This window comes from Lactuca saligna, chromosome 5 (assembly GCF_052625555.1).
Source record: "Lactuca saligna cultivar CGN05327 chromosome 5, ASM5262555v1, whole genome shotgun sequence".
NCBI lineage: Eukaryota > Viridiplantae > Streptophyta > Magnoliopsida > Asterales > Asteraceae > Lactuca > Lactuca saligna.
In genome coordinates, this window is record NC_136421.1 from 262,406,212 (window position 1) to 262,419,177 (window position 12,966).

Genomic DNA, 12,966 nt, shown 5'->3' on the forward strand with positions numbered 1-12,966 from the left:
TAGATAGGTGTTTTTGAGTTTTGAATTACATTTTGGTTATGAATGCTAAATATTTGATGATTTCGATCGAATCAACTTTTCTTTTGCAAGAATTTGAAACAACAAACAAAAACGATTTTTGATTTTTGATTCTTTTATAGTGGTGACATCCGGTGGTGGTGGTAGTGGTGGCGGCGAGGGATGGTGATGATAGTTGTAGGTGGTGTTTAAAAAAGGAAGTGGTGTTTAAAAAAGGAAGTGGTGAACAGTTCCAATAGGGAGAGAGAGAGAGAGAGAGAGAGAGAGAGAGAGAGAAAAGAGAGAGAGAGAGAAAGAGTGTGTATGTGTGTGAGTGAGAGATATATATGTTTTCTTTTTTCTTTTTCTTTTTTGATTCATGTAATAAAAAAATTGAAAAATGGAAAATATCAAGGGCAAATATATCATTTTAAAAAGTTTCAAATTTTTTAGATCAAACTCACAAGAAAATCAAACTTTTAGGATGCAAATCCATTTTGAACCAAACATTCTAGTTTTGATATACTATAATTCTTATTCTTGCAATTTTGTCTTGATCTTTTCATTTTATGTCATTTGGGCTGACCCTCAGTACAAGCCCGGCAAATTATACCCTGAATCGCTGATCCGAATACAACAGAACACAAACACAAACGCAGCAGGAACATGGCGCCTTTCATTTCAAATTAACCTCTTCCCCTAATCATACATCCATAGTCCAATTGATTCCCCTTCCAATCTTTTGAATTTGGGATTCATAACCGGAGACAAAGATGATCGTAAGAACGCCTTTACCTAAGAAACGAAAGCCTGAAACGACCGGCAATTCGGAGAGCCCTAACTCTGATGGCCATTTGGTGATATTCGAGGACTTGCCGGTGCCGGAACCCTCACACCAACATTCCGATCAGATGATGTGCACTTACCAGTGTCGGCAAATGGTAGTACTTTTTCTATTACTTTACTACCGACCCGTAAAGCTCATTTATCAGTTTGCGATGCATTGATTCGATTTTATGTGTTATTCTCGTTACCCAAAATCGAGAGACAGAGAGATAGCTTGGGTCGGACGTAGTACTTTTCAAATTCAAAGGAAGTGTGCGTTTTTTGTTTAGATTTTTACTAATGCCCTAGGACCAGCGTAGTCACGTTCCCAGGGATTTGGCTCTTTTTGATGTACGTACCTCTATACGTGGCATAGTATAAATACTTTGATACTTCTTATAGATTTTGTATTTTTTCGTTAAATGTTTGTGAAAAGTTGAAGGAAATTTGAACTTAAAAGTAGAGATCAAATTTGTGTCGCACCTAAAGGTGAAATTGCTTTAACGGAGGGAGCAATAGATTGTCACAACTCTTTTTAACTTTTGCTCAGGTTTTACTTGTAACTGCTAATTGCTAATTTTCTGCTTTTCATCTGTTGGGTGCAACACCTGTTGCCATTACAGGTCAAAGCAGATTTCTTAGATGCTTTAAGTAGTGCAGAGAAGCAATCACAAAACTATCAATCCAAACTTGAGGCAATGAATGATGACTTATGCAAATCTGGTGAGTAATAAACTCAATTCTAGTGGTGTTGAATACCTACCTACATTTCCTTGATTCATTGCTTTTTGCATATGCAGCATTCTTTATTGTATCGTAGTGGTCGCTCTTGTTTATTTTAACTATATCACTTTTAGCCCACCACTTTTCATTACCATGTCTTTGAGAATTTACATTTATAGCCTTAGTTTAAGAGTGACTTTCACTTGCTGCAGAAGCTGAAAGGATGAAATTTCGCGATCAGATTCTATATGCAGAACAAGAACTAGCTGCTGCAAGAGGGCGTGAAGAGGCTCTGCAAGATCAGCTTTTGAAAGAGATAAATGAATCTCAAGAACGACTAAGGAAGCAAATCCATATCCATAGTGAACTTGAGGTTTAATATTAAACCATAACTATTTCAATATGTTTATTCTTCATTCAAGTTTTAGTTCCTTGAATAAGGGGTGTACCTTTTTTTCTCATGAAGTTTTGTATGGGTAATGATGTTTGTATGGATAAAGTCTTGTGTACATGAGGTCTTTTTCTTTTCCAGACTAAATAAACCATCTGAATGAGACTAAATTCCCATTTTGCCCTTACATTCCAAAAAACAAACTTAACCATACTCATCAATTTTATTGGGAAAGGAGTTTTTGAGTAAAAAAGAAGTGCAAATAGGTAAAAGGATAAGTGTTCTAATACATTAAGCTAGGTTTTTTTGACTTAACCCATTAAATCACTCTATCCATATAGCCTTCCAGATTAAGTGCTTATTCCATTAAGCCCATTAAGTTTAAAAAAAAACAGTCCCTTGGACTATCTAGTTATTAGTTGATGTTTTTTTATAGTCTGCAATCTTGATATTTCTCTGATTCTCTTCTTTTAGGTCAAATTCAGGAAAGAGATGGATCTTCGCAAAAAAGCAGAATCTTTGTTATCCTCAGCTGAAGAAAAAGCAAGTCTTTTAGAGGGGAAATTGAGCCAAGTCTCTGAAAGCACAGAGAGGGAAAAAGTTCGTCTTCAGAAGGATCTTACACAGCTTAAACAGGAATCAAAACTTTCAATTTCTAGAATTAGTGCAGATGTGAGTAGTCTTAATTCGTTAATTATGACCACAAAAATATTTGTTCTTGCATGATATGGAACTAATTACTGCTATTCTGTACTTAGCTTGAGAAAATGGAATGCAGAGCTATTAACTTTGAGAAAGAAGCAACTCTCCTGAAGGAACAACTTGAAAACCTTCAAAGTCAACTTAATGAGGTTATAACTTTCTTCTGAATTTGTAACTTTCTTCTGAATTTGTAATGTAGCATTTATAACTCATATAGAAATATCATTGAAATTTGAAACTGGCTTGTTGTCTATATTTGGTGTTATGTTCTTATCCCCAGTGCCTGCATGAGAAGAATGAAGTAGAGAAAAAACTTTCCACTTTAACATATCAAGAAGCTCCTTCCTCAGATGACAGTATCTTGGTGAAGCATTTGAGAGAAGAGCTCAGAAATTATGTATGCTTTATCCTTCAACATTTCAAGTAATTTAATTTTGAGTAAAGGGTCACAAGGGCAACATCAATATTTAAATAAAAAAAACCCAAATTCTCTAACATCAGTTTATCCACTGGTTTTAAAGTTAAAGCAGAAACAATAATCATTGTTTTGTATATTTATATTTGTGATCAGGAATCAGAAGTCCGTGAAGCTAGGAAATGGAAATCCTCTCATGAGGACATTGAGTTATTGAGGGAGAAATTGCTTGAAGAAAAGAGCAGGAGAGAGAGGGCAGAGTTAGGGATTTCAGAATTATCAGAAGCACAATTAAATGCAAAGAAATTGCAGGATGAATTGTCATGTTGGGAATCAATGATGAAGGAGATTCCTGGTGTGACATGTGCTGCTGACATACCTCCAAAGTTTGCAGCATTGCAAAAGTTGGCACCAATTAACTTTTTTCACAAGTTGATAAATATCTTTGGGGTGACTTATTTACCAAATTGACCTTTTTGGTTTTGCATTACAGAGATGTTATTGAGAGCATGATGAAGATGGGAGAGGTGAGTGCACGTTTGAAACAAGTAGAGGTTGCTTTTGATGTTGCTGAGAATGGTAGACAGACTGCTGAAACAGAGTCTGCATTGACCAAAGAGAAGGTTGAACTTTTGAAATTGGAGCTCAAAAGAAATGAGTTGCTTGTAGGTTTTTTCAAAATTTTGAAACTCCAAACATTTTATTTCATTTTGATTCTCTTTTTTTTAATAAGAAAAGAAGTATTTTTGCAGCTTTCTTCAGTTAGTGAGGAGAGGGATCGTTTGAAAAGTGTTGTAGATCAACTGAAGCAGCAAAAGAATGCTGAAGCAGGGGCTGCAAGTGTAATGACTGATGGAACACTTGAATCGTCTCTTGCCATTAAAGAAGATTATATAAAGAAACTGGAGAGCTCTATACTTGAGCAAAAAGACGTAAATGCCCGTCAGCATAATGAAATAAAGCTGCTGAATGAGAGGCTGAATAATGAATTAAGAAGAATAAAGTCGTTGGAGAGGGAGGATGATCGACTCCGCTCAGAGATAGCTATATTAGAATCAAAGGTTCAAATTTCTTCAATGTTTTTTTTTTTTTTGTGTGTTATCTTAAAACTTTTTTGTTATAGATTTTCTTTTTTAATTTATCAACAGGTGGGGCATGGTGATTTTTCATCTGCAAGTACAAAAGTACTGCGTATGGTGAACAGCCTGGCAGTTGACAGCGAGGCAAAACAGACAATAGAGGCTTTGCAAAATGAATTACAGAAGACAAAAGACAAGTTACAAGCTGTTGAGGAGTTGAAAAAGCAGTCAGGTATATTCTTTTCTTGCCAAAAACTGTCTGTGTGTTTATTTTGTCTGATGACAGTTATTGAATATTTATGTTGTTTTGTGTTGTGTTGTTCAGCTGATGCTGGGACATTGGTAGACTCGTATATTTCTGGGAAAACAGTGCAGTTAAAAGAGCAAATTGCTACCCTTGAGAAACGTGAGGAAAGGTAAGTGATATGTTTAAGAAATAGCAACCTTTATGTTATTTAGTTTTACAAGTGTTTTGATTCTTTAATCATATTTGAATTAAAGATGCTGGCTATATTATACACAGGTATAAGACGGTTTTTGCAGATAGAATCTCGGTTTTTCGAAGGGCATGCTGTGAATTATTTGGTTACAAGGTAACATTACGTTACATGAGGAAATTCATATTTTCACATTTGTTTTCACTTTTCATCAATATATATATATATATATATATATATATATATATATATATATATATATTGATATTTCAGTAAATTGTTATCGTTTTTCTTGATATCTACAGATTGTGATGGATGATCACCAGCGATCGGATGGGATCCCTGTTACAAGATTTACCCTTCACTCAATATATGCTCAAAGTGAAGATGAAAAACTTCAATTCGAATATGAATCGGGGAACACAAAAATTCTTGTAAGACGATATATTTATTCATTCAAAGAATATAAAAAAAAAAATGCATTCATGAGGCTTACAAAGCAGATTTCGTTTTCAGGGAAATAACTACACACAGCAGCGTGACATATCCAAGCAGGTTTGTACTAACCACCTCTATTCTAATAAGTAATAAGGAACTGTTGTTGCTTTTTGAGCTTAAACAAACATCCTGCTTTTTCTTTTTTTATGTTAATGAGATAAAAAATTGCAAGTTATGAAAATGAGTAAACAGTTTTGCGATGGATATTGCAGGTGGAGATTTTCATTGGGAAGATGAACTCGATTCCAGCATTCACTGCCAATTTGACGATTGAGTCTTTCAATAAGCGCACACTTTCATGAGAATGAGAGATAGAAAGCAACTCCTCTTGTTGCTTTGCTTTGCTTTGCATACAGATAGATACACTATCATTTTGTACCACAAATTGAACTATGTTTTGCCAATTTGGGGCAATGGTGTTAGAAACGTCTGCTGTTTGTTTTATATATATATATATATATATATATATATATATATATATATATATATATATATATATATATATATATATATATATAGTATGTGTGTGTGTGTGTGTTCTTCCAAGGCTTAAAGGCTTAAATGAGTTGGAGAAATTATGTTTAATATAGCTTGTGTTCTTCCAAGGCTTAAGAGTTTATAGAGATCTTCTACATCTTTTCCCTCGTCTCATCATGAAATATTCTAAAACATTCATTTTAGATCAAATAATTAGATTCAGATAACAAATAAAAAAATCCGATAACTAACCATGTTAAATGCGCATGATTCGATCGATCACTATTTTTTTTTTAAGTACAAAAACGGTAAAAATGCATATTACAAGTATGTTGGTAAATGTATCTCTTATTTTGATATAAATATTTTTTTATTTAATTATTTTGTTTTTTTTTTCTTCTTTTCTCTTTTTTTTGTTGTTTTTTCCCTCTTTTTCTCTTTTTGTTTAAATTACTTACAAAAGAAGTATCTTTACTTTAATAGTTGATATATATTTTACATTACACTTTTCATGAATCTAGGGACTATTTTTGTATATTACTTACAAAATAATTAAACCGAAATTTTTATTTTAATAACAGATATTCATTTTACGGTACATTTTCCATAACTCCAAGGACCATTTGTGTGAACCTAGATTCATACTTTCAAATCACAAGACAAATATAATATTCATACTTTCAAATAATTAAACGATATGAAGAATTTTACTTTATCACGTTATATCACTCTGTGATTCATACTTTCCAATCAAAGATATATTTATACTTTCAAATAATTAAAGAATATCAAATCATAGACGCACATATTCATATTTTCAAATCACATATGCGCATATTCATATATTTAGAAACCTAGATTCTCATATCTCTGTTTGCATCCATATCTCTATAACAAGTGAAACATATGACGAATTTTCAAACCCACCAAATATGTATTTTTACCGGCTAGTTTTAGTATATTCATAGGTTGTTATATGTTATATTTTTGTTAGATAATTTTCAAACTGACCAACTATATATTTTTATTCATCAGATGTTCAGCACTCATGAAAATTTAATGAAGTGGGTTCAAAAAAATGGTGGTTTAAGGTTTGGGTGGATGAAGACCATAGTGTCTCCTCCACCTCTCTCCGCCCCTAAATTTGACAATATTGGTGATAACGACTACCAGAAATCATAGTTCACCCTCCCTTTTGGTGTATCAATTGAGCTCATGGGTTAACTATCCCCAATCAGTAACATTAATACAAAAAACGCAAAGAAAACAGTAGACCAATGAATAGTAATAATACATTAGAGAATGTCTGTATCATTACAGTCTACTCGCCCTCTAGGTATCGTATTCGTATATGGTATGGGGACTTGAAAAAAATATTACCTTACAAGAAAAAGAATGCCATTAAATTCTGTGACAATTTTAACCCATATGTTTGTCATCTACAAGTATAGAGAAGCTGCAAACACAATATCCCTCTTGATCTGTGAAACTGCATCCTCAAACTTGGCTTCAAGTTCAACTTCCCCAATGGATTTTGCTGCAAGTATCAACTGCTGAAGTATTTCTTCCAGTCTCCTGATCCCTCTGATCAAGCTCCCTTCAAACACCTGTGTGATTTCCATGATCTCGTAGAACTTTGACCCTTTTGCCCATGAATAAACAGCCTCCATGATATCAGGCCGGAATGAATTTACAAAACTCTCCACATCAATTTCAACCTGTCAAATCATTATTCATATAAGGCTAACAAACTACTACTTTGCTATTTTTTTTTTTTTTTTTAAAATTATGAAATCATAAGAATGTAACCTTGCACTCTAGCTGCACTTTTGCAACTCTGCGTGCAGTATCTTGCAACTGTGTGAAAAGCATGTCCAGTTCTTCCCTGGGCTTTTGAGCATCCTGAAGCTTCTCTTGCCACACAAAACATGATAAAAGAGACACCATTTCCTCTATCTTTATGTCTTTGAAAACCCCATTAAACATAAGCTCTGTTAACACCAGTTCATCAGCACTGCTAATCTCACAAGCAACTTTCCCCTTCAACTCCACAACATCCTCCCTAGTCACATATCTGAAAAAAATTCAAACCAAAAAAAAAACATTGTTAATTCATACAAGTCAAAGTAGAATGCAATAATAAATGTGAATTCGACCCTTAACATAATAAATGTTTTACCCAAGTCTCCGAAGAACCCTTTTCCTTGCTTTGAGCTCATCTTTGAAGGCAAGTGCAGATGAAGAACGCATTGACTTCTTGATTGTTTTAATTTGAGCAGTAATTTCTTTCTTTTTGTGCAACACTTTGAGTTTTTGCTCAATAAGTGGAGACTTTGAAACTTCATGTTTATCAAACAGGTTTTCTAAAGCCTCAATCCTGCGAACAGCCTTCCTATATGACCCACTTTGGACCTGTTGGATAATAGCATACATAAAAAATGACAACATGACCATTAATGGGAACTAAAGGATGCAAAATTAATTCCAAAAATCAAACCTTCATGTCTTCTTCAGGGTCCAAGAGTGGCATTCCTTGTTTGGAAAATCTGGAGAGAACTTCGGATACCTTTTTCAAGGTGTTTTCCCGATTTTCTAATGGCAAAAGATCCTTAGCTATTATAAGACGAACACTGCTCAAGTTATCTATCTGTTCATAGAAAAATCAAAAATCAGATGCTTATACATTAGGTAAAACAAGAAATTGTGCATTTTTAAAGCTCTCTAGGGCCATTTTCGAAAATGAGGATGAGGAGGGTATTTATGCCTTTTGCACACATAGATCTATAACAAGTTATAATCTTACCTGAGAAACAAGAACAGAAACAACAACAGGTTCCCCGGGGGATTTTAATGGAACAATCTTGATTGTTTTCTTTGAAAGTTCATCCTTAGAAACTGCACATCTTGTAAGTATATCCACTGAATAGTTTGCATCTTCAGGGCTTTTATTTGCATCATCTGAATCACATATATATATATATATATATATATATATATATATATATATATATATATATATATATATATATATATATATATATATATATATATATAAGTCATTTGCTATTCAAGCAACTAATTTTATAAAAAAAATCCTCGTAGAAAACTAATATCTCACCTTCTGAAAGACCCTTAACTCTTTGAAAGTTGACAATTACACCCCATGTTACATTATCCTCGGTTGACAAAGGAAGGGCATTTTCGTCATTATTCCCACAACGAACACAAACAAGCCTGCCAGGCTGCAAAAATGGCAAACAATATCTAGGAGAAAAGACAATATCACGAACATCATTCTTTAAGCTTCTATACTGCTGTAGCAGAGAGTAATAATTTTCTAAGCTATCCTCCTCTTCAATGTGAATCGAGTCCCTTTCCTCCTGTAAAAGCTTCATTTGTCTCTACAAACAAAATAAACAAATAAATAAGTAAAACCTGATATGCAAATTTATATATAAAATAAAAGATAACCAACCTCAAGATCAGGGATGGCTCGATCAGCTTGGAACTGATAGAATGAATTCCTAAGCAAATTTTCTGGATTACCATCTTCACATCTCAGTTGATTCAAAAGCATATTGTAGCTTAAATGAAAAGCACTGGTAAATGGCAACCACATCAATTATTATCATTAAGGGGTAAACATAAAATTGAACATTTTTTGAAAGGGGCAATGGTAGGAAATGCAAACCTGTTTAAACAATCAGCACTTCCTTTAACCATCATTTTAGCAGTTGAAGGTTCTAATTTTTCATCAAGCATAAGAATGCAGACACCACGATCATCTATTCCTCTACGCCCTGCACGACCACTCATCTGTATGTATTCACCACTTGATAGCCATCTGAATTTATCTCCATCAAACTTCCGAACATTTGAGAAGACAACTGTTTTTGCAGGCATGTTGAGACCTATGCTGAATGTCTCTGTGGCAAACAAACACTGATACAACATGTTTCAATGTTAGAAACCGATGAAACTTCAAGGATATGCTAAAACAAACACTACTCTAGTCTTAGTTAAAGATAAACTTCAGTATAATGGAACAAAAGCAGAATTGTGTGGGAAAAAGAACATAATACAGTGTTAATCAAGATTCATTGAGATGGAAACCAGTTATAAGTTATAACCACTCAAACCAAAATGAAGGGATCACAAAGATTAATGAAGTATTATCTCATTCCAACCTTAATTAGACCTTCTTGAAATAGTATTTCAATGACTTCCTTCAGTATGGGGAGTAAGCCAGAATGATGCACACCAATCCCACGCTTCAAGAGGGGAAGCATATTTGACACCTGGCTAACCAAAAAATATGAGAAAGGGTTTTGCAACTTAGGGTAATGGAAACATGTCATTGTTTAAATAGAAGTAAACAGATAGGTAAGATAATCTTGCCTGGGGTAGCTTTTTGTCATCATCTGATAGCATGTCCATAGCACTCCAAAAGATGGTCTCAATGTTCACTTTCTCATCATCCTCATTCAAGTCCATTTTAGCCATCTACAAGATGTTCAAGATTACTAGTAATTGTGATTTTAATCAATAAAATAACCACAAGTGCTAAAAAGAAACCTACCTGCATTGCAAGAAATTCACATTCCCTTTTGCTGAAACTAAAGATTATAACAGGATCATATTGGCGTTGAATAATCATCTTCACCATTTTAAATATATCACTATCTTCACCACCTCTACCATTAACCAGTCCTTTCTGCTTCTTCCCATAATCTTTCTTCTTGTCACCATCATTGGCAGGAACAAGAGCATTTAAAGCTTTTTGGAAACTATCTTCACGAAACTTTCCCTTTTCATCCACCACTAAATACAAACCATCACCACCAGTAGGAAAAAGGTAATGTTGAAGAGGTGTTGGCCTATAATCTGTATAAACAATATGACATGGTTGCTGATGAACCTTTGCAACCCAATCAGCAAATTCTTTAGCATTTGGAACTGTAGCAGAAAGGAACACAAAACGAGCATTTTTGGGGGCCATAACAATGCTCTCTTCCCAAACTACCCCTCTTTCTCTATCACGCATATAGTGTACCTCATCAAAAATGATCCATGCCACCTCCCTTGTGAGTTCTGATCCTTTGTACTGCATACTACGCCAGATTTCTGTGGTCATCACCAAGCAAGAAGCATTGGGTTCAATAGTAACATCTCCAGTCATTAAACCCACATCAGAAAACTCTTCTTTGAACTCTCTGTACTTTTGGTTACTCAGTGCCTTTATAGGAGAAGTGTATATTACTCGTTGCTTATTCTTCAGTGACATTGCAATAGCATATGATGCCACAACAGTTTTCCCTGCTGATGTATGTGCTGATACCTGTAAATTTGATGATTTAGTAAAAGCAACTTCCATGTATATGAATTGTATGACTATGAATAAAGAATTTTTAAAACCAAGCGGCAAATTGCTCTTCATAAAATAAAATTTGTTACCATAACGGATTCTCCGGCATTCAGACAATTAATTGCCTCCGCCTGAAAAGGGTCGAGTGTAAAAGGAAATTCCTTAGCGGGCTTTGAGTCTTCCTCGGTATTTGACCGCCGAGGAGCAGCAACGTAGTTCTCCGGGTATGAACAATCATGAACACACGCCACCCCGGCCTCCGCCTCATTGTTTGTTCCCATTAATCTGTTATCATTGTTCTTGCTGTCTTTCTGTTGTTTGTGCGGCGGAGGTGTAGAAGCTGAAGGGCCTTCTTCTAACGACTTCCTCTTCACCGATCCCATTGATGGATTACGAACAAGCCCTACGATGTTATGGTACAAAGGAATCTCAAGCAATAAAATTTAAGGGTTTATTGGAGTCCCAATTGCGGACAAACCAGAAACCCTATGTGCTTCAAAATCAGCCTAAACGGAAAAAAGGCGGCGAAGGTTTATGTTAAAAGGCTACTCGTGCGAACCTGATAAACCATGGTTTCCAAATAAAGAATGGGTAAATTACACATTTTGACCCTGTGTTTCGCTCAGTTTGCAACTTTAGTCTTAACAGATTTAATTGTTATAATTTCAGTACAACATAGTATTAGTTTTACAAGTCCAATATTTGATCTGATCAAAATTAGGTTGTTACTTCTCTTTGGTTGGAAACCCATAACATCCATATCTAAATATGTTTCATACATACATATACAACATAAACACATTTCTCATTATCATATATAAATATTAAACAGTTATATTCTTGTGCTACTATTTTCACTAAAACAACTATTTTTGACAATTGTTGTTATCTTCCAAAAGATTATTCTTCAAAATGATTTGACGTTGAAATTCTTACTTATTGGTTCCATACCCCGTTCCCTTCCGAACAAGGAACAAATATGATATCTTCTGACATTGCCACAATAACCTCTCTTAATCTTCATATCCTCTATATATAAACTATCCTACCCTTTATAGTAGGCCTCTCCCCAACAAGTGGTTCTTTGTTTTTTAAGCAACGCTCTTGCCTGGATTTTGACCCGCCATAGACCATTTTCCATGTAAATACGTTGGTTACCACTTGACAAAACCATATTTTATTCCTTCAAATAATCAAGATCGTTGCATTTTCTTCCACCAAACAGCTCCATGTTTGCAGTACATTGACCTAATGGATTTGTTACTGAACGTTCCTTTCATGACCAATCAAAACTTGTGAAAATCTCAACTGATCCAACAATCAACCGCCTCCAATTCACCCTTTTAATTAATCCAATCAAATTGTTGCCTATAAACGAACTAAAACATTAATTTTTTTTAATCAATAAACATATATGAAAATCAAATCGATTACCACCCAAATGAACCCTTTCACTATTTAAATTATCTCTTTTAAAACGGAAACCAATCCTTATTCTTGAACCCCACGAAAAATCAATTGGTACTCTCTTAGACCTTTTGTCGAATACCTTGTGTCCTACCAAATTGGAATTTGATTTTTCCCAAAAACACTTTAGTATAGATATTGTTGTTATTTTGATTCCGAATTGAGAAACCTTACGAACCTATTACAAAATGTCACTTAATAATACATTCACCCTTTCCGATCCAAAAAAAATTAGCAACAAAGAGTTCACCAAATTAAAACTCATGTTCAATTAAAAAAAGGTTTCTCCTCCTAAAGCTCTTATAACAATTTGTTGTCCCTTAAGCCTTGTTCCCAAGTTGCACTTAAGGAGAGAAATGGGAGGATACGGAGAGAAAGTGAAGGGTGTCGAAAGAAAATCGTGTTTCCGAGTTTCATTAATGGAAGGAAAGTGAGGGGAAGAAAAATTTTAAGTTTTATTTTCTTTTTCCTTCTATACAAACTAAAAAATTTCCTTTCCTTTCCTTTCATTTCTTTCGAATTCAGGAACACAAAATAATAAATATTTTCCTTCACCTCTTTTTTTTTCTGTCAAAATTTTACTTCATTTT

The 12,966-nt window shown here is 34.3% G+C and overlaps 2 protein-coding genes across 2 annotated transcripts; one reads left to right on the plus strand and one right to left on the minus strand.

Annotated features, from left to right (window-relative positions):
* Positions 1–553: 553 nt before the first annotated feature.
* MAD1 (mitotic checkpoint family protein) lies at positions 554–5,511 on the plus strand. Its single transcript, XM_078995927.1, has 15 exons — positions 554–938; positions 1,446–1,545; positions 1,758–1,918; positions 2,411–2,608; positions 2,695–2,787; positions 2,919–3,035; positions 3,210–3,457; positions 3,547–3,718; positions 3,806–4,114; positions 4,202–4,364; positions 4,458–4,548; positions 4,656–4,725; positions 4,875–5,003; positions 5,086–5,124; positions 5,280–5,511. The coding sequence occupies exons 1-15, from the start codon at positions 771–773 to the stop codon at positions 5,367–5,369; spliced, it is 2,148 nt and encodes a 715-aa protein (XP_078852053.1). The 5' UTR covers positions 554–770; the 3' UTR covers positions 5,370–5,511.
* A 1,303-nt stretch (positions 5,512–6,814) lies between these two features.
* Positions 6,815–11,447, minus strand: MTR4 (RNA helicase, ATP-dependent, SK12/DOB1 protein). Its single transcript, XM_078995929.1, has 12 exons — positions 10,999–11,447; positions 10,124–10,882; positions 9,943–10,047; positions 9,732–9,842; positions 9,236–9,486; positions 9,020–9,143; positions 8,663–8,945; positions 8,348–8,502; positions 8,042–8,191; positions 7,724–7,956; positions 7,354–7,618; positions 6,815–7,262 (listed from the first exon to the last, which is right to left on the minus strand). The coding sequence occupies exons 1-12, from the start codon at positions 11,290–11,292 to the stop codon at positions 6,984–6,986; spliced, it is 3,009 nt and encodes a 1,002-aa protein (XP_078852055.1). The 5' UTR covers positions 11,293–11,447; the 3' UTR covers positions 6,815–6,983.
* Positions 11,448–12,966: the final 1,519 nt, after the last annotated feature.

Coding starts and splice junctions, on each gene's coding strand:
- MAD1 (XM_078995927.1), top strand. CDS start 771: ATGATCGTAAGAACGCCTTTACCTAAGAAACGAAAGCCTGAAACGACC. Junction 4,365..4,457: donor GGAGTTGAAAAAGCAGTCAG/GTATATTCTTTT, acceptor TGTGTTGTTCAG/CTGATGCTGGGACATTGGTA. Junction 4,726..4,874: donor GTGAATTATTTGGTTACAAG/GTAACATTACGT, acceptor TGATATCTACAG/ATTGTGATGGATGATCACCA.
- MTR4 (XM_078995929.1), bottom strand. CDS start 11,292: ATGGGATCGGTGAAGAGGAAGTCGTTAGAAGAAGGCCCTTCAGCTTCT. Junction 8,192..8,347: donor TTTCTGTTCTTGTTTCTCAG/GTAAGATTATAA, acceptor TTCTATGAACAG/ATAGATAACTTGAGCAGTGT. Junction 7,957..8,041: donor ACCCTGAAGAAGACATGAAG/GTTTGATTTTTG, acceptor ATTATCCAACAG/GTCCAAAGTGGGTCATATAG.